This window comes from Vulpes vulpes, chromosome 2 (genome assembly GCF_048418805.1).
Source record: "Vulpes vulpes isolate BD-2025 chromosome 2, VulVul3, whole genome shotgun sequence".
Classification (NCBI taxonomy): Eukaryota; Metazoa; Chordata; class Mammalia; order Carnivora; family Canidae; genus Vulpes; species Vulpes vulpes.
Window position 1 is genome coordinate 92,279,777 of NC_132781.1, and position 21,193 is coordinate 92,300,969.

The 21,193-nt window shown below is 40.1% G+C and overlaps 1 protein-coding gene across 7 annotated transcripts in view; it reads left to right on the top strand.

Moving 5' to 3' along the window:
• Positions 1-3,929: 3,929 nt before the first annotated feature.
• WAC (WW domain containing adaptor with coiled-coil) overlaps positions 3,930-21,193 on the top strand; it is an 84,650-nt gene continuing 67,386 nt past the window's right edge. For 3 of the 7 annotated variants that reach the window (XM_072749260.1, XM_072749262.1, XM_072749264.1), the window contains exons 1-3: positions 4,077-4,205; positions 5,185-5,221; positions 6,825-7,020. In XM_072749260.1, the coding sequence (XP_072605361.1) occupies positions 6,882-7,020 (139 nt within the window). In that variant the 5' untranslated portion in view covers positions 4,077-4,205; positions 5,185-5,221; positions 6,825-6,881. Of the gene's footprint in view, positions 4,206-4,881; positions 4,984-5,184; positions 5,222-6,824; positions 7,021-21,193 lie in introns of those variants that run through there. The other 4 variants (XM_026000862.2, XM_072749259.1, XM_072749263.1 and 1 more) reach the window with 4 other exon arrangements.

The following is a 21,193-nucleotide window of genomic DNA, read 5'->3' on the forward strand; positions in this document are numbered from 1 at the left end:
TGAGTGAATGTGATGGAGGTAGTGATCCAAGATCAGATTCTGAGTATATTTTGAAGATAATACTGGTGGCATTTCCTGATGGAGTGGATGTGAAGTATGAAAGAAGCAAAAACTATCCCGAAGTCTCTAGTCTCAACTGGTAGAATGGAGTTACTATTTCACACAACAGGGAAGACCTAAACAGAATTTATTCAGGGGTGTAAGGAGTTAAGAGTTTGGTTGTGGATATATTTTTAAGTTTATGATACCTGGACATTTGAGCAGTACTGCAGAGTTGGCAGTTGATTTTGAGCCTAGTGTTTAGGGGAGAGGTATAGGCTGGAGATTCAAACATTTTGGCAGAGACATGGATGGGATTGCCTAGTGAGGGAGAACAGATATCAGAGCAGACCAAGTTGTGATATTTGAATCTTGGGGTACTCCAGCATTTTGAGGCTAGAAAATTAGGAGGAACCAGCAAAGAGACTAAGCAAAAACCATTTAGGAAGGAAGAGAAGCAAGAAAGAACAGTATCCTGGCAGGCAAGATAGAGCTTCAGGAAAAGAGAAATTTGTCAGCTGTGTCAAATGCTGCTGACAGGTGAAATGAGATGAAGATTAAGAAACAAAAATTGGATTTAAGAACATGGAGGTTACTGATGATACTGAGCAGTTTTACAGTGGACTGTGGAGATCAAGTCTGATTTGTGGATTTAACAGACAGTAGCAGAAGTGGAATAGTTTGTAAGGAGAGCAAATCAAAGCAAGGGGATATTTGGAGGGAGATACAGGTCAGTTTTTTTAAAATTTTTTTTAATGATGGTAGCTATTAAAACCTTTTTATAAGTTGACAGAAGTGATCCAGTTGCGAGGGAAAATATTCAAAAGGAAAACAGACAAGTCCAAGAGTAAAATGGCTCTAAAGGAAAAGGTGGCAACTTTAATTTTAGGAATTTTGGCAATTTATCCATAGTTACAGGTATGTAGCAGTGTATTCAGATGTAGAAGGTTGGTAGGTGCAATGGTGAGGAGGGGGCTGTTATTGATTTGACTTTTTTCCTACTTCCCTAGAGAGATAAGAAACAAGATAATGCCTTACGCAGAATGAGGAGTGGAGGATGTCTTCTTAGGTCTGAAGGATATTAACTAGCTGTTAGAAATAACTGGTAAATGGATTAGAGAAAGTGGCCTGAGGAGGGTGATGAACACAAAGAGCTCAATTCAGAGTTAGCATGGCTGTTTTTCTCCAGCCAAGTTCAACTGCTCTGTTCCAAGTATACAATGAATTAACCAGGATTGTGGTTTAGACAGGTAAAATAGAGGAAGAGAGAAGGAAAGGACTGAAGGTATTTAGAAAGGATTTATAATAATGGATGACGGAATCTAAAATACGTGATGAGCTTTTAAAAAATGGGTATAACATTTATATGGATCCTTTAGTAAATAGCTGATTGTTCTTATTTGAGGTAATTCTATTAAGTCATTGTGAAAACAGGGGTTAAGTTCCTGAGACACTGTGTCTTTTTTTTTTTTTTTTTTTAAGATTTTATTTATTCAAGAGAGACACAGGCAGAGGGAGAGAGCAGGCTCCCTGTGAGAAGCTTGACATGGAACTCGATCCCCAGACCCAGGATGGTGCCCTGAAGGAAGGCGCTCAACTACTGAGACACCCAGGCGTCCCTGTTCCTGAAACTTTGGTCACATTTTCATCAGTGTGTTTCTACTTAGACATCTTATAATATTGTTGATTCCTTAACACTGAACTCATTATGGCTAAAAGCACTAATGATAAGCCTGGAAGTTTATCTAGGACATGTGTTTTCTCCACCAGGAACATCATATCTTGTGTTTAAGACTAATAAACAGCATTTCAGCACTACAGGAGGGGCATTTAAAACAGCAAAACCACCAATAAAAACAATGAAAAGTGCAAAAAACATTTAAGTATACATATTGTGAAAAGTGCATTTATTTACAGTTTGAAAGCAGAATCAACCAATGTGGCCTTGTTAAACTCAGCTGGGAATGTTAAATTTTTGCCACTCCATGCATGTCCATGGCTACTATGCATACTGACTTGACAGTTACAAATTTTAAGGAGTAGGCAAAATTGCAAATGTGGGATCTATGAATAATGAAGACTATACATTGCCTGGTACATTTTCTTCATTTGCTGCTTTCGATCAAATGGTATATATCAAAATTCCAGCACGTGATTACCATCAAGAAATTAGCAATAAATTTTGTTGTACTTTGCAAATCCGGTGTCCTGTCTTCAATGTATTGTTACAAAAGTGTTAGAAATTGCACAAGAGGGGCGTCTGGGAGGCTGTCAGTTAAGTGTTCAACTCTCGGGTTCCGCTCAGGGTGGTGGGATCCAGCCCAGGGTGAGGCTCCTGGCTAAAATCACACGGTTGAGGGCAGCCCTGGTGGCTCAGCGGTTTAGCGCCGCCTTCAGCCCAGGGCCTGATCCTGCAGGCCAGGAATAGAGTCCCGGGGCGGGCTCCCTGTGTGGAGCCTGCTTCTCCCTCTGCCTGTGTCTCTGCCTCTCTCTCTGTCTCTCATCACGAATAAATACAATCTTTAAAAAAATAAAATTGTATAGTTGAGATTCTTTCCCCCTCTTCTTACTCCTTCCATTCACTCTAAAATAAACAAAAATTTTTTTTCTTAAAGATTTTATTTATTCATGAGAGACACACACAGAGAGAGAGGCAGAGACACAGGCAGAGGGAGAAGCAGGCTCCATGCAGGGAGCCCGACGTGGGACTCGATCCCGGGTCTCCAGGACCAGGTCCTGGGCTGAAGGCGGCGCTAAACCGCTGAGCCACCTGGACTTCTCTAAAATAAAATCTTAAAAAAAAAAAAAAAATTGCACATAAGACTCCAGGTTTTTAATTTTTTCCCCCCATTTCGGTCAATGGCAACTTTTTTTTAGGTACTGATAGCTTATGTGGGCATTAAGTAGGCTTTTACAGGTTCTCGAAAACAGCAGTAATCCTGATTTCTGGCAAGTGGGTATGACAAATAAGGCCACGTAATTATTTCTTTCAATAGATTTCAGGGCCTCCTCCCCACATCCTTCCTTCATTAGTCTCAGCAATAATGTAACTTGCTGGATACCAAGTTAGTCGGTCACTTTTTGATACAGGTTTTTGGTGGGGTCGTCTGGCTTGTTTCCTCCTTTATCTTTTCCTTCTATGCAAATAAACATTTATGTTTATTACAACCTTTTCGTCAGATTAACGCTGCCTTGTAAGGAATTTAGCGCAGGGGGGAAACCCGCACCGCAGCCTCATCCGCTCTCAAGTAAAGCCTAACTGGGGGCCAGCGTGCCAATGCCGGGCCTGTGCCCGCAGCGCTCTGCGAAGTGCAATTCGCCGCAGCCGCATCTGGCACACCCTGTGCCTTCAGGCACACGCAGAATGTCCGAGCGAATTTTCCTTCACCAAAGGACTTCGGCGACGAAGAGGAACTAGAGGAGAAAAATGGGAAACGAAGAGAGGGTGGGGAAGGCCCAGCCGGGGGCGGCAAACAGGAAGCAAGGACGCAGCGGCTCGACCCTCGGTCCCAGCCAGCGCGTCCCGACCCCCCCCCCCCCCCCGCGCGGTCCGCGTTCAGCGCCCACGCCCGGAGCCGCGCGCCCTCCTCGGCCCCGGCGCGTGCCCCTCCCGGCCGCGGCGGCGCACGGCCTTCCCGCAGGTCCCGCGACCGCCCTGGGCCCCCGCGCCGGGCCCCGCTCGGCAGCTCGCCACCCTGCGCGCTCCTGCGGTGAGGCGGCCTCCCCACGCGCCGGCGGCCCAGCTCCCGGGCGCCCCTGCCCGCCGCCGCCCGCCGCGGACGCCCCTCCGCAGCCTCCCCGGGGGCTCCCCGACCTCCCCGCCGGAGCCCCGAGGGGCGGGGGCCGGCGGCCGGAGGGTCACTCCGGGGCGCGCCCCCTCCCCCGCGCCGCCGGGCGCACGCGCAGCAGCCACAGCCGCCTTTATTTGGTCCGCGATGGCTTCTCCCGCGCCGCAGCGTCCTCCTCCCGCAGGCGGCCCCCTCCCCGCGCACCCCGGAGCCCCCGGGGCCAGCCTCGAGCACGGCCCCGCGCGGGACTATCCTTAAGCCGGAACGGCAGCGGCCGGACTGGCGCGTGAGGAAAGGCAGCGGCAACCGGAAAGGGCTGACGGGTCGCGAGGAGGCGAGCGCGGCCTGGGAGGAAGAGGAAGGCCGGCGCGAGCCGAGGTTTGCCGAAGGCGGCGTTCCGGAGCCGCGCGGGGCGGGGAGGAAGGCCGAGGGTGGGAGAGGAGGGGCGCGGCGGAAACTGCCGAGCTTTGCCGAAGGCCGCGGCGGCCGAGTTGCCCGGATGTAGTTGGTGGAGCGGCAGCGGCGGCACCAGCGGCGGCGGCGGCGGCAGGAGGCGGAGGAGAAGGACCAGGCAGCGGCGGCGACGGGGGGAGGCGGGGAGGAGGCGGCGGAGCAGGAGGAAGAGGAGGCGGAGGAGGCAGTAGCTCTCCGCGGGGCCGAGCCGGACGCGTCTTCTGGCCCCCCTCCCCCCGGCTCGCCGCTGCCGCCGTGTAGTTGGCGCCGCTGCCCGGGCTGAGCGTGAGCGTGGTGTCGGCGGAGGGAGATGGCCCGGGAGCGCCGGCGCCAGTAACGGGGAGGTGCTGAGAGTCGCCGAGGGCGCGCCGGGCCCTGGTGCCGGTGCCGCCGCCCGCCCGCCGCCTGCGCGCCCGCCCGCCCGCCTCTCGCGGCCGCTCTCCCCTCCCCCGACACACACTCACAGGCCGGGCATTGATGGTAATGTATGCGAGGAAACAGCAGAGACTCAGTGATGGGTAAATTGTCTTTTCGTTTCGGGGCCGGGCCGCAGCGCGGGCGGGGGGCGGCGGCGGCGGCGGCGCGGGGGGGGGGGGGGGCTGTTCCTCCTTATCTGGTGCTGGCCGAGCCGCCATTTTTGTTGTTAACCCTGATCCGGATCGGGCTGGGAGGAGGAGCCGCCGCGCGGGCGGGCGAGGACGGAGTGAGTGTGGGGGCGGCGGAGGCCGGGTTCTCGGCGTCTGGCCCTCGGTACCGCCTTTCGGGCGCGGGTGTGTGTGGTGTGAGTGTGTGTGGGCTCGTTGCTGTCCGTTCGGTAGGTCTCCCGCGGGGAGGGGCGCTGGGGGGCCGCCCCCCCGGGCTCCCCGAGGTGTCTTATATCGCCGTCTCTCTTCCTGTTTTTCAGCTGTCACGACCGGAGGGGGGACTCGCAGCCTTACCAGGTACCAGCCGAGGCCGGGGTGGAGGGGTGGGTGGGGGGACGGAGGGGGAAGGGAGGAACTGCTACTCGAGCGCAGGCTTCACAAGTCGCTACAGGCCCTTCGGTGCAACAAATCTGAAACTAGCACCGCGGGTCCCCTGGAAATTTTGTTTGGTTCTCTTAGCGCTCGCCAGCAACGTTTAGTGACTTATTTTGACAGGTGACTGGAGGAAGTTAAGGGTTTTGTGTGGGGTGTTTTTTTTTTTTTTCCCCCTCTTACGGGGGGGAAAAAAAAAAAAAGCATTCCTAGCCAGGAAGGACCTGTCTCGACTATTTCGGTGTGAAGGAATCGATGGGGTGAGGTGATAGGTGACTTCTGAGCCATATTTATTGTATTGGGGAACTTCAGCTTAACACAATGATACTTAAATTAGACGGAAAGCTTGGGAAGGAACAACTTAATTGGTTTGCAACTCTTATGTGTGTCCTGAACTATTCTCTTCCCCATTTTAATTGTTTTTGGTGCATATAGCTGCTTCACTAGTGAAGGAGTGCTTTTCGTTTTTCCTAAGAATTGATTGAGATCTTTGAATACTTGGATAATTCACTTTCTGCTCAGAAGTCTTTTACGGGTAATTCTAGTATAGATGGTTCTAGGTAGCTAGGTTTCCTTTTTGTGACTGCGGTTTCTGCATGTAAAGGTTTTAAAAATTGTGATAGAAGTGGGCTCTGTTTTGAGGGGGGAAATCTCGTCAATGGTTGGTAACTATCAGATGACACCAGAAAGGAATACTTTACACATTCTACATTTACTAACTTAAAGGAGTTTCTAAGCTGGTAGTTTTGTTACTGGTTAGCTTGAGTTGTTAAAGCTCAAGTTAAAAACCCGAGGTCCCTTGGTGTGTAAAATGTTCGTTATCTTTGTGTAGTTAAAAGATTAAATCCTGTTGAATCTGCTCCTCCGAAACATACTAATTAAGTTAACACATAGTAAAAGACTGGTTTATTATGATTGTCTTAAATGTGTTAGAATAAAACTAAATCATTATTTTGAGGGAGTTCCATTAAATTATGTTAGAAATACCCACCAACATTTTTTATACCTTGAAATGATTTTCTGTACCTGCAAGAGTAGGTAAGTTAAATGTGAGACATTTTCCTTGAATCAAAAAGTTGGGGAAACTGATTAGTTTTTTTGTAGGTTTGCAGAAACATGCTTATGTTTATGTATACTTGTCTACATTTACCAGTTGTAGAACACAAGATTGCACTAGTACTCGAGATGAAACTAGTACACTAGTTTCTACTTTGGATTTAACTTTGTAATTCCTAGAAAAATTTATTAAGGAATTAATGTACCAAGGTGTTTGATTTCTTGTAGTTACAAGATGTTTAATGAAATATTTGGGGTTTTTTAAAGATTTTTTTTTTTTTTATGAGAAGCTCTTAGGCATTTACGTACTGTCTGAATGACTTAAAGCAGAATTGAAAATGGAAATTTTGATTTTATTAATACAAGTTCATAAATTGAATATACCAAATTTTATGATAAAATTCGTTTAGGAAGTTAAGTTTAAAGTTTCAATTCTTTCTCTCTTCTTTTTTGGGGGGGTGATGTTTTACAGGCACTTAAGTATTCATCGAAGAGTCACCCCAGTAGTGGTGATCACAGACATGAAAAAATGCGAGACGCCGCAGATCCTTCACCACCAAATAAAATGTTGCGGAGATCTGATAGTCCTGAAAACAAATATAGTGATGGCACAGGTCACAGTAAGGCCAAAAATGTGCATATTCACAGAGTTAGAGAGAGGGATGGTGGTGAGTAGCTTTTTTTGATGAAACTTCTACATGTACTTAACAATAGTTCTCTGTAAAACAATGGGTGGCAGTGATATTTCCAGCTTTCAGATGTTACCATATGGTTATATCATCAAAATATTTTATTTCTATCAAGTCACTGTAGAAGTAAGGTGCTGACCTATACATCTTAAAATGGATACCAGTGGCTTATAAGAAGAGAATGTATTTGAGTATAACTTACCAAATGCTTATTAATGATGAGAGAAATGTGGGACATTTTTCTAAGAAAATAATTTACATCTTTTCCAGTAAAGACTTCAGTTTATTTGACTCAGTTTGAGATTCTTGTTGCTGCTTAAATTTATTTTTGTAAGGAGTTCAAATGTGTTTCCTACTGATAAATTTTCAATTTAAAAGCTTAGTATGGTTTTCGAGATAGTTTACAGGTTAAAAAAACCATTTGTGATTATAAAGTTCTTTAGGTTTCTTTTTTTTTTTTTTTAATTTTATTTATTTATTCATAGACACAGAGAGAGAGGCAGAGACACAGGCAGAGGGAGAGAAGCAGGCTCCATGCAGGGAGCCCGATGTGGACTCGATCCCAGGTCTCCAGGATCACACCCCAGGTTGCAGGCGGCGCCAAACCGCTGCGCCACTGGGGCTGCCCTTCTTTAGGGTTTTTATTTGTAGACCTTTAAAATGTTACTTTCCATATTCTCCAGGATTTTATTAATGTAACTTTTATACTGTATTAATACGAATATTCCAACTTTTTAAAAGTTAGCCTCATTTCTTTTGTATAGTGATGTGTCCTTTCAGTTATTGCCCTGCCTCAAGCTCTTTTGTGGTAGGGGGCTAAGTAGAGAAACTCGGTAACTATTTTCAGATTTAATTTGCCCAGAATTTACCAAAAAATTGGATTTCCTTCTAGAGCGTGTATTGAGGCATAAACCATTTTCACTAGGGTAATTAAGATGTTTTTTTTCCACCATAAAATCTTAAATTGCTTACTAGATAAACATGTTTGAGATACATATATATACAACAGTGATTGTGCTTTCAGAGGCTTTAAGGAAACTCAAAAGTGCCATGTGGCTTTCTATCAAGGAGGTTTCAGTACTTTGCTCACTTTTTAAAAATGTCCTGCATTTTCTGGTCCTCTTTCCACCTCTTAGGGTGGAGATCAGCTTTATTCAGTGCAGTCAGAAACATAGGTTTCCTCTGTCCATGGTAACTGGGTTGAGGAAATTAATAATAGAAGATTGCATTGAGATGAAAGAATTTAGACATTTACTGGATGAAAGGAGAATAAAGTTCGGTTGAATATAGCTATAGTGTTGTGCTACTTCCGCAGATAAAACTATATTTTGTTTGTAAGTAACCAGTAGTAAGTGGGTTTGGTTATTAAAGTGTTAGAAGCCCTTTGATAGTAAAATTACTTAAACTATTAATACTTTTAATTTTGTGGGTAAAATTTTCCAGTGTTAGATATGGTCTGAGATGATACTATTTCCAGTTACTCTACTATAGTGGTACTGTTTGCATTATATTGTGCTTTATTTTTAACATTTTTGTGATTGTGACAAAATAGGATGTGGTACTTCATCTCCTTACAGATAAGTGTCTTAGGTTCTCTTTTAGTGATTGTGATCTGGTTTAATGTATCCTGTATCTCCAAATCCAGGAAGAAGTCAGTTTAGGCACTCTGGGAAAGTTCTGTAAATGCTTTCTAACATTTACAGTTAACCATACCTGAAAATTTCTTTATAGGTCAAATAATCCCAAGACCATTCTGTTACTTACTCATTCAACAAACATGGGGCAACAGTTGTGTGGTATTCCTGGAAGTAAAGATAAAACGTGATCCTGACCTTGAGAAAAGCTAGTTTGAAAGGCTTTGACTTGCCAACTAGAGGTGATTTTAGCTGCTTTTTTCTGTACTCCTTTTTTCTTCATTTTGATTTTAATTATGCTTCCTATATGAACTCTAGATGCCTCTTCTAGGATTTTAATTTTCTTTTTATTTGCATCTGGTTGCTGATGGTTCATTCGTAAGATACTTCTCTGATCTAGTCATTTGCTAAGTTAGGCTGCACTTTCTAATTGGCTTTTTAGCTGTTTATCTTCCTCTGGAGTCTTAACTAATAACTCATTTCTGTCTACCATTTCTAATATGCCTGACTGCCATATTCCTTTATACTATGTATGAGTATTTATATATTTATATACCATAAAATATGAGATCTCCATTCTGAAGTTTGGAGTGTATTTTTGATGTTAATTCTTTTAAAGATGTGAAGTCGTCATTCTTATTTAATAGATACTTAGTCCTTATATTACTAACTACAGGTATTTTTTTTATAGTTGATATGTGTTTGAAGCTGAATTTTGAAAGTGCATGTATATAATTTTATTACAGGCATTTGTATTCTTTTAGGTATTTACTTTGAAGTAAATATATATATATATATATATAAGTATTCGTATATGGTCAGAACCATTACCCAAAGTCAAACACACTGAGTTGGATTATCTGCACCTGTATAAAGAAATTTAACAGGTTATGGAGCACACCTGGGTGGCTCAGTCAGTTAAGCATCCAACTCTTGATTTCAGCTCAGGTCATGATCTCAGGGTTGTAAGAGCATGTCCTGCAATCAGGCTCCACACTGGGCATGGAACCTGCTTAAAATTCTTTCCCTCCCCCCCCCCCCCCCCTTTAAAAATCTTTAGGAACAAGTTACTATATATATATATATATATATATGTATATATATATATATATATTTTTTTTTAAGATTTTATTTATTCATGAGAGACAGAGAGAGAGGGGCAGAGACACAGGCAGAGGGAGACTCAGGCTACATGCAGGGAGCCGGACGTGGGACTCGATCCAGGGTCTCCAGGATCACAACCTAGGCCGAAGGCGGCGCTAAACTGCTGAGCCACCCGGGCTGCCCTATATCGTTTATTGATCTAATATCAAATGTGTTGTTTTCATTTTAGGGTTTTAAAAAATATCTAAAGACTTTAGTAAATATCTAATAACTTAGGAGCCTATGTGCTGTGATTTGTAATTAACATTTTACAAAGAAAGTTAAATGTGGAACTTGTAAAATCCAAGATTGGGCTTTACTGGCATCTATTACAGCAGTCTTTGCAGTAATTACTAGATTTCTTTTATGGCACCTTGGATTTCCTTGCAAAGTGCCGTTTTAGGAGTAACGTATAAAAGGATTTTAAGTAATTTACTAGGAAAAGTAAGAAAGCAAGAACTGAGAAGGATTGTCAGTTGTAGAATAATTAGTTTAAAAAAGACTTACTATAGCGTAGTATGTACAGTTAAAAGAGTTACATTTTGTCCTTTTAGAATTTATTAAAGGGTTTGTAGATTATTGTAAATCAGGGGAAGTTATGTGAGTATAATTTACTTAAAGGATTTTTTAACTTGGTGAATCAGGTTATTTTCACATATTCTGTGACTTATTTGCAGAACAGTTTTTTGTTTAAATAAAAATAAGTAAAAGCAAAAATCTTAAGGTTTGTTTTTTATAGCTTAAGCACGTTTTTAAAAGTGGAGCTGACATCCGAACTTGAGAAGTATGGGCATACAATATATGTTGAGTTTGTGCTTTTGTGGAATTTTAAAAACACTTTGTCTTTCGTTATTAATGTTTTTCTTGAGGACTTGTTTTCAATGATTATTTTACCAAATAACTTTAAATTTAAGAATGATAGTACAGATGAGTTTAGGACTGAAAGATAACTTTATAAGGATTCTGAAAGCTGGTCCACAAAACTTCAGCCTCTCGGGGGTTGTCCCATTTTTTCCACCTTATCCTTCCCAGAGTTAACTGTAAGAAACTTATATACTTGGAATACTTGTTGGAAACTTCTTCTTTGGGGAGATAGCTCAGTTGACTACTTGAAAAATATTCTTCATTGGTTTCCTGAGCAGTTAGGTATCTTTGAGTACAATGTAAAGTTGCCCTTATTGGTTTGGTAACCAGTGTTTCTAAAGTTTTTTAAATTTTTAGCAGCATAGTGAAAGTTTTATCTTGTTTTGTCTTTTAGCCATATTTGGAGTTATTTTGTAAATGTATATTCATCTAATTTTCAAACAAGACACTATAAAACATTTGAAGGAATTATTTTGTAGGGAGTATTTGGGGATAATTAGTGCTTCTGTATTTTTAAAGATACAATTTAGTAATGTTTCAATCTTTTCACATTGGATGATAGACTGATACTTATGTAGCATAGCCTTAATCAGGTAACTTTTGGATAAAATGAAATGTGCTTTCCATTTATAATGTTAGAAAATATTATAAAAATGAACAATCTCATATTGATCCTCCTGTTCTTGGAAGGTAGAACAGATAGCATCCCTGTTTAACAGTTTTACAAGTGAGATAATTTTCTGGTATAAAATTGAGCAAGTAATGGCTGAGCTAACTCTAGAAATTGGTCCTCTCTACCCTAGTACACTGTTTACACTGTCAGAGAGGAAACATTTAGGCATATTGAAAGCTTATTTGGTGGGTGTTTACAATAGCATAAATTAAAGTCCATCGTATCCTCTTGTTTCTTTGTAATGCTTTCACCCAACTTCCCATGGTTACATCTTACCTAATTTAGTACAGTATCAAAGCCACTCCATTGACATTGGCACAATATGTGTGTGTAGTTCTAGACCAAGTTATCACATCAGTGTTTTTTAAAAAGAGTTTTAATGTTAAAATTTGCCAAATTTTTTGCTTGGAAGCAGCCATTTTTCTCAAGCCTTCATATTCAGACACTTCTTTCTTTCTTTCCTTTCTTCTTTTCTTTCCTTTCTTAAGATTTTATTCATTCATGAGACTCAAAGAGAGGCAGGGACTTAGGTAGAGAGAGAAGCAGGCTCCCTCACAGAGAGCCCAGTGCAGGATTCAGTCCCTGGATCTGGGATCACGCCCCAAGCCAAAGGCAGACACTCAACCACTGAGCCGCTCAGGCGTTGCCAGACACTTGTTTTCAAAGCAACTTGAACATTTCATACAGAGTCTAAAGTTAGTGTATTTGGATTTTAGTTCATTGAAACAGGAGATAAATATTACCTATTTTTATTCATCCATGTTTTATAATAAGATAGTAAAGTAGGCAAATGCGTTTGCATTGGATTTTCATAGGTCAGTTAAAGACCACAGGAAGTAGATACTTCATTCCAAGAGAAACAGAATAAGGTTAGCAGTCATAATATTTCAACTCTTCAGTATTTTTTTTTTAATTTTAGAAAATATGTTTGCCCTAGACATGTGTGCGAGTATTTGAACATATCCATGTCATTTGTCTTAGAGTCACCACTTTTTAACTGGTTATGTATTATTAATGATATAATGGTTTTTCTATTTTACCATCAAATATTTTGGAATGGTTCGCTTTGATCTTTTAAGGCAGTCTTTTTTTTTTTAAGATTTTTTATTTATTTATTCATTCGAGACACACACACACACACAGAGAGAGAGAGAGAGAGAGAGAGAGAGGCAGAGACACAGGCAGAAGGAGAAGCAGGCTCCATGCAGGGAGCCCGACCTGGGACTTGATCCAGGGTCTCCGGGATCACGCCCTGGGCTGAAGGCGGCGCCAAACTGCTGAGCCACCGGGGCTGCCCAAGGCAGTCTTAATTGAACTTTTTTTTAGTTGTGCAAGATAAATTTGAAGTTTTGGTACAACATACTTAGGATTTTTGTTCCCTAATTCACAGAAAACTTACCTATTCTAGACTGTCTCTGTTAAGTGTCTGTTTACTGTCTTCTGTTGTGCAGAATGGTTGTAGTTCATGTAGTTTGTCATTTTGTTATGATGCTAAAAAGAATGAAGGTAGCAATGAGCTGGGGGCATCTTCACAGAGATTTTTTAAGTGGGACCGCATCTCTAACTGTTCTGTTTCTGGGACTCTGTACTTTGTACCAGAGACACTATTTGTTAATCACTTCAAAAACAGTTATTTAGGTATTGCAAATGTCTCCTCTAAGAGTAGAGTTTCCTTTCTTCTTACAATTTATGTGATGCTTCATAATTTTGAAAGCCTTTTAAAATTTTGACACTATTTCTCTTCTGATTCCCCAAGAAGCCTTTGAAATAGACTGATGAAGATTATTCCTGTTTAAGTGGTTATACTTGGGAATACAATTTGAGGATAGAGCTAGGGTGTTACATGTACCTAAGAGACTTGCTTTCTAGTTTGAACAGTTAGTAGCTTAAATACTTCACTTGGTTTGTAGTTAAAACCACTTCTCGGTACTTGAAATACAACCATTATACTCCTAGCCACCACCTTCTCTTACCAGGACTCTGCAGAAGCTTCTGAATGGTGTTCTTTTTGCATCACACAGTTACTTCCCCCCACAGTCCAGAGTGGTCCAGTTAAAATGCCCGTCAGCTCACCTCATTCTCTTGCTTAAAACCTTCCAGTGACTCCCTGTTACTTACAAGGCCTGTCAAAGACCCTGTTTAATCTGGTGTCTGGATATTTCTTCAGCTTCTTTACCTACCACTCTTGGCTCTTGTTTGTGCTGCTCTGTTCATTCTGGCCTACAGAAAGAAGTTTGTTCTTGTCTCAAGACTACAGCATGTTATGCTCCTCATTTCTAGGATGTTCTCTTTTTTATGTCTGCCTGGTGCACTCTCACTTCAGTAATGTGCTTAAGTGTCACCCAGAGGCCTTCCTGCTCACTCTGAAGCAGCCATCCCCATCACTGTCTATCCTTTTTTACTGAGTGTGCCTTCCTTGTACTTAACATTACCTAATGTTATTTACGTATAGTCATTCTGCTGTAATGTGACTTGTGTGTTCCTAAAAATCCTCATGCTGTGCAAAATCACACCACAGGGCTTAGGGGAGAATGTAGTTAGGGGCACATTAAAAAGACAGGCACCTAACAAAAATCATAGCGTAACCATATTTAATGGTTAAGGAGTACAGTGACAGTACAGTAAGTATGGATGGTTCTTTACCTTCACAAAGACCAGAAATTAGCTTGTGAGAGGGTATATTTTGAAACGGTTGCAGCTTGTGAGTTATTGATGAAGCGATGGAAGGAGGGTTATCTGAAATAACCCTCTGAAAGTTGTAACACCAACTGTGGATGGATATGGTTCATGACTCATAGGATGAATTGAGGTAGCTGGCAGATTTTTGGGGTACATTGTAAATTCCTGTGTATCTTGGTTCAAATGGGTACAGCTAGTATTTTTCAGAGGTGAAACTGCTCTTAGGGAAAATTTGTGTTATGCTCAGATAATTTCCTGATTTATCAGTAGTACTGGAACACGTGCATTTTCAAAAAGTGTTAATAGCAGAACTAACCGTATTTTAGCTTTTCTTAGTCTTCTGTGGAATACACTCCACCAGAACAGAGAGTGAATTTGTTAACTTGTATTTCTCTTCCCCAGAACAGTGCCTGACACCTTGTAGCATTTCAGTAAATGAGTAGATAGAATAATATTGGAATTGTAATTATGATTTAAAGGAAATGAAATTGCAGTTTTCTGGAGCAGTGCTTCTGAAACTTCAGTGTGTATTGTAATCACCAGGGGATCTTGGCTAAAATGCATATTCTAGGTAATGTGAGCCACAAATGCAAATTACATGTGTGGTTTTCTAATAGTTCTATTGAAGTAAAAGTAAAGTGAAATTTTAGTATATTTTCTAACCTGGTATGTCCAGAATGTTATCATTTCAACATGTACTTGATATTTTTAAAACTATTAATAATTCTTTACATTCTTGTTCTTGTGGGAAGTCTTTGAAATCTAGTATTTTACACTTATAGCACCCTTTCAGTTTGGACTAGCCACTTTTTTTTTTTTTTTAAGATTTTATTTATCTATGAGAGACAAAGAGAGAGAGAGGAAGAGACACAGGCAGAGGGAGAAGCAGGCTCCATGCAGGGAGCCGGACCTGGGACTTGATCCCAGGTCTCCAGGATCATGCCCTGGGCTGAAGGTGGTGCCAAACCGCCGAGCCACCTGGGCTTCCCGGACTAGCCACATTTCATGTGCTTACTTCCCACATGTAGTTTGTGACTATTGAATTGGACAGCACAGTTCTGGAGAATATGTTCACTCTGATCTATCTAATGTCACACACACTCCTCTAATTTTCTAAAGAAATTTTTCATATGCCTGATTTCTAAAATACTATATAAATGCAAATTGCCTTAAATCCTGTCATTTGGACTTAATCAAATAGGACACATTCTTAGGTCCTAAAATATCAGAGGGATTTTATAAATAGCTTTTCCAGAATTTTTGTTAAAATGGTTTTACATTTTGTTATACATTTTTTGGGCTTGTATTTAATATTTGTGTAGTGGGTTCAGTGGACACTTGGTATTGACAGTTTCAGTCTCCGAGGACTGACCAGAAATACTTTTAGTTGGTTCTTAGAGGATATCTTACCCTTAATTAATGGATTGAAATATTCAGTTAGATTAGTGTTTAAGTCTAGTCTCTGATACTTGTAGCTAGGTGATGTTAGGCACACTATAAAATCTGAGTTTTTGAGTCCACTCCCTTAGGATTGTTATGGAAATTGTGCATCTAAAACACCTTTTTTTTTTTTTTTTTTTTTAAGATTTTATTTATTTATTCATGAGAGACACACACAGAGAGAGAAGTGGGCTCCATGCAGGGAGCCTGATGTGGGACTCAATCCCGGAACTCCAGGATTATGCCCTGGCCCAAAGGTAGACACTCAACTGCTGAGCCACCCAGGCATCTCTCATCTAAAACTTTTAAAGCAGTTAACTAAGTACCTGGACTGTGACATCCTATATGATTAGGTTTGCTCTTACTCATTTGGCTAAGTTAGAATCAGATCAGCAGCTGTAGGTCTCAAACTACTATTCTCCTTAGAGTTGGAAAGTAAACACTGGATATTTTAAGTTGCCACACTGAAGAGCCTGACAAGTGACAGCTACATGAAGGGGGCTCCAGGGTAATTGTGACTTGGTGCCTGCTTATGCCCAGGAGTTTGCAGTTCAGAGATTTTTTAGGACAGACATAAGGATAATTTCTCCCAGATATGGCTACTTACTAGAATCCCCTGAGAAGCTTTTAAAGTTACAAGTTACGGACTCCCTCTGAATTATCATGAATCAGAGCAGTAGGGGATGTGGCCTAGAAAACTGAATTTTTATTTTTATTTTATTTTATTTTATTTTATTTTATTTTATTTTATTATTTTATTTTATTTTATTTTATTTTTTGAAAACTGAATTTTTAAATAAACACCGATTTATTTTATTTTATTTTTATTTTTTTTAATTTTTTTTTTTTAATTTATTTATGATAGGCACACAGTGAGAGAGAGAGAGAGAGAGAGAGAGAGAGAGAGGCAGAGACACAGGCAGAGGGAGAAGCAGGCTCCATGCACTGGGAGCCCGATGTGGGATTCGATCCCCGGTCTCCAGGATCGCACCCTGGGCCAAAGGCAGGCGCCAAACCGCTGCGCCACCCAGGGATCCCCACCGATTTATTTTAGATACTTACAAACTACAGGTCTAGCGGAGAGCACATAGAGGAGGGAACTCTGAGCAGGACATTAAGAATTTTATTGTTAGGAATCCAGAAGTTAGAGTGGTTGTTTGCCAAATCATGTGTTAATGTGTTATATCCTGAGTTCTAATGAATTTTCTTCTCTTTGACCTTTCCTGATATATAGATAGTACAGTTTGTATGTAGTTACACATTAGTACTTTAGTATCCTGTGGCACAGACATCTAATGCCCCACGGTAGAACTAATATTGGACAGTAGAGAGTTTCTAACCAGTATCTGCAACTGGAAGACCAGTGAGATCTATTTAGATAATATCAAGAGCTACTGTTGTTTCAGATAAAACTCTCTGGCACTCTGTATCCTCCTCCTCCTCCTCCTCCTCCTCCCTTCCCCAATCCCTGCACCTTCTTGTTGTCTTGAGACTGGTCAGTGGTAAACTTCTTTTAGTTTTGTTTGAAAGATAGGTTTCACCTATTGGTATACTCAGGCTGACTTCCGATGTTAGCAAATCATTTTCTTGAAATTTACCCTTGGGAGTTACTGCATTTTAAAAGAAACTCAGGATCTGAGTGTGATTGGTATATATTTACTTGGATAGTGCTAGTTTACTGGTTTGATTACCAAAAGATATATTTGATTACCTTTGAATTGTATGACAGTATACCAGAAGAGCATGACATAATGTTGGCATCTTCTGAAAGGTTCTGACCTGTGCTATTCTAATAGAACTAGTTGTCTCTGGTAGCCAGAAAGCAACACTAGCAAAATAGGTTATTTTGGAATATCTTGGATCATATGAGAGAGAGGATCATGATAAAGTTTCTGCACTTGATAGTTGATTTGTGAAGAATAATTTTGCAGACCATTGCAACTTCATAAAAATGTGTGCAGGTTTATCATGAAAACCTTGATGTAGTGGGAAAAAGGAAGTTGGAGCACAGTATGATAGACTGTAAGAAGTAGTGTTCTCTACTGCCTGTGGCCTTTTCTGTGTTGGTTTGGTCCAGTTTCTGTTCCTGGTGTTTTTTGGCTCCTTATCAGGGTTTTCTTTTGTATTTAATATTGTATGCATAAATATTTGAGTCTTTATCATGAGACATTTAAATTAAAAAAGTATTAAAGTTAAGTCACAAAGCCGTACTTTGTAAACTGTAGACTAACCTTAATTTTATATTTTTTGTAATTATGATTGTTCCTTTTTATATAACTTAAACGTCAGTGTGCATTATTTTGGGAAAACAGGACAAAGTGCTTAGCCTTCAAAATCTCCCCTTTGATTTGGGCTAGTTTTATTATTACCTTGACAAGGAGTGGGTGAGTCCCAGACACTGACTCACAAGTAGGGATTTCTTGGGAAGAACAGATTTCAAAATGCAGCATTCATTTTAGTATTTCGATGTTTAAACTATTATCTTCAGTACAGGCTATGGGAATCGGAAAACTTATTTACTGTTTATTTTAATGTATTTGATTTTCATTGTAATTATAAAACTAGTTCATGGGAAGACTTTTAAGTGTGGTCTAGAGCAGGAGTGGGAGCTGTTACTCCTAGCTGTTTAACTGACTTTGTCAGCACATGTTATTAGTGAAGTTACGGAATTATATACTGTTCCCTACTTTCCCCCTTAAATCTTTGCACGTTGGCACATTATACATTTAGGATTTGAAATTGTCCTTTTGTATGCTGATTTGATTTGGGGCACATTAGCTAACTTTTGGTTATATAAAGCCATATGTTACTAGCATTGCTTGTATTGTAGATTTGGTGTAATTTGGATTAAGATGGTGGAAGTAGAATTTAAAGAGAATTACAGTTGATAAGAATATTTTGGCATCAGGATGATTAGAAATGCTAATAAGGAAGAGCCCAAGCTTGAACCTGATACACTGGGAGAATCCAGGAGATAAGGGGCATGGAGGCCTAGAAAGTTAGATTTTAGACATGTTGTGTTATTGGGTTATTTCTATTGCTTTTATAATTTTGTTTAAAATTTGCTATATGGGAACCATACCAAAATTTCACTAATGTGGACACTTCTCATTTCTACTCTGATAATGTAGAATGGGATGAGTTCAAAACCTTTTACATTTTTCTGTTATAAAACAAAAAGATTTATTTAATTTTTATAAAATAAATAGGATGGTATCCAAAGAGAAAACAGTTACAACGATGAAAGAATGCTCAAGGTAGACATTATATGTAGCTTCCTGCTAATTTCATGTTCTATTCATTAAAATTAGAAGAGCAGTGTTGATGAAAGGTAAAATGTACTTTTCTGCTGCAGCCCCTCACCGTAGTTTTATATGAGGCTAAATCATACTGTGTTGCTATTTCTGTAAGTAAAAAAAATAATATCCCCAGTTTCATGTGGTTCCACATAAGTTATAACAGATTTGTAGCATATTCTACCTCTTGTTAGGGCAGTCCCCTGTTTTTCTAGGATGTACTTAAATTTTCCTGCCTTGATGATCTTTTTTTAATGTTTATTGCCACAAGATGGCCATCTACATAATGTTGATTGTGTTGATAACGAGCATCCTTGCTTTTTACTGTAATGGGCATACTAATAAAGTTTTACCTTTAAGAATGCTGCTTTTAATTTTTTGGTAATTTTTTTTACCAAGTAAAACATTTTCCTTTTCCTAGTTTGTCAAGAGTATTTATCAGGAATAGATCTTGAATCATGCTTTTTCTGCAACTGCTAAGAAAGGTGATGATAATGTTTTTTCTTCAGTTTATTAATGAAGTTTAATAAAATAGATTTCTTAAAGTTAAAGCACCTTTCCTTGGTCATGGGATTCATGGTTTTGATGTGTTAATTTTTTTTTATTTTTTATTTTTTATTTTTTATTTTTTTGCATTTACGTCCACAAACAAGAAGCACTGTTGAAAATGGGTGAGAAACATTTCTGTCTTCTGTGCCCTGAAGCACCTTAAACAAGACCAGAATTAACTGTTTCTGAAAACTGTGCTTGAATTTTGCTGTAAAACTCTGCTCTTACTGCCTTAGTGGTAGAATTTGGCTCTTTTCACATTTTTTTATATGCTTATTGATTCCTTTTCCCTATAGCCTTTAATATTTTACTAGAAAATGTGTTGATACAAAGTTTAAAATTCTATCAACAGTTGACTCTCTTCTTGTATCGTGACCTTCCTATACTTTTTAGGAATCAAACTTTAACCAAAGACTCATTTCTTGTATTGGTAGCTTTAAACAAGCTGCAGAGAAACAACTCTTTATTGTTTTTTATTGGATTCTTCTTTGGCCTTAATTTCTTCAGTTGAATAGTTTGATTGTTTTGCTTATTGAAAACCTTTAAACATGTAAATTTTCTATACTTTACTGCTTTGTTCATACTGCATAGGTTTTGGTGCAGTTCTAGAGTGACTGCATTTTTATTCAAGTCTAGATCTGATTCCAGTTTTGTTTTTTTATTTTTTAACCCAAGAGTATGCTTTTAAAAAATACTTAAAGTTTTTATTTATTGTTAGAGCAAGCAAGAGCATGTGCACACAGTTGTGTGGCCATGGTGGGTGGGGGCAAAGGGAGAAGAGAGCATCTAGCCTGATCATGGCTCCATCTCATGACCCCAAGATCAGGACATGAGCACCTGAGCCAAAATCCAGAGTCATACACTTAACCGAGAGCCACCCAGGTGCCCCTTAGAAATTTTTTAATGAATTTTATTAATCAGTATTTTTAAAATTACTATTACTTGGCTTTCTGTTAAATTCTGATTTTATTGGCCTATTGGAATTAAGATTTTTTTCCTTATCAGAATAATTATTGGAGTATTTCGCAGGTGTTTGAAAATAATACATTTCTTGAGGTGCCTGGGTGGCTCAGTCGATTAAGCACCTGCCTTCTGCTCAGGTCATGGTCCTGGGTTCCTGGGATTGAGCCCTGCTTTGGGCTCCCTGCTCAGTGGGAAGCCTGCTACTGCTTCTCCCACTCCTTCTGCCTCCTGCTCCCCCTGCTTGTGCTCTCTGTCTCTGGCAAATAAATAAAATCTTGAAAAATATGTTTGTATTTCTTTATGGTACAGAGAATTCTGTCCGATCAAGTTCTTTAATTACATAGCATAATTACAATAAAAATCCTTAGTAATCTTAATTTTTACTCGATTTGTTTTCTGACTGGTAAGAAGGTTTTCCATTGTGATAGTGGATATTCTCATTTTTTAAAACATTTTTTGCCTCATATGTTCTGTCTCTGTTTGCATGAAGATTTATAACTAATATTTTTTATGAGTGCATGTCCTGACATGTCTTCATTTTGTCCTTATATGAGAATGATCTTTTGGCTAGATGAAAAAACATGAATCCTTTTCCTCGCCTTTTCTGAAGATACTTCTAAATTGATGATTACCTGATGTTCATTGTTGCAGATAAGAAGTCTGATCTCAAACCTGGTTCTTTTTATATGTAGTTTTCCATTATGATGTATGTCTTTTACTTTATTTATTTATTTTTTTAAAAAATTTTTTATTTATTTATGATAGTCACACACAGAGAGAGAGAGAGAGAGGCAGAGACATAGGCAGAGGGAGAAGCAGGCTCCATGCACCGGGAGCCGACGTGGAATTCAATCCCGGGTCTCCAGGATCGTGCCCCGGGCCGAAGGCAGGCGCTAAACCGCTGCGCCACC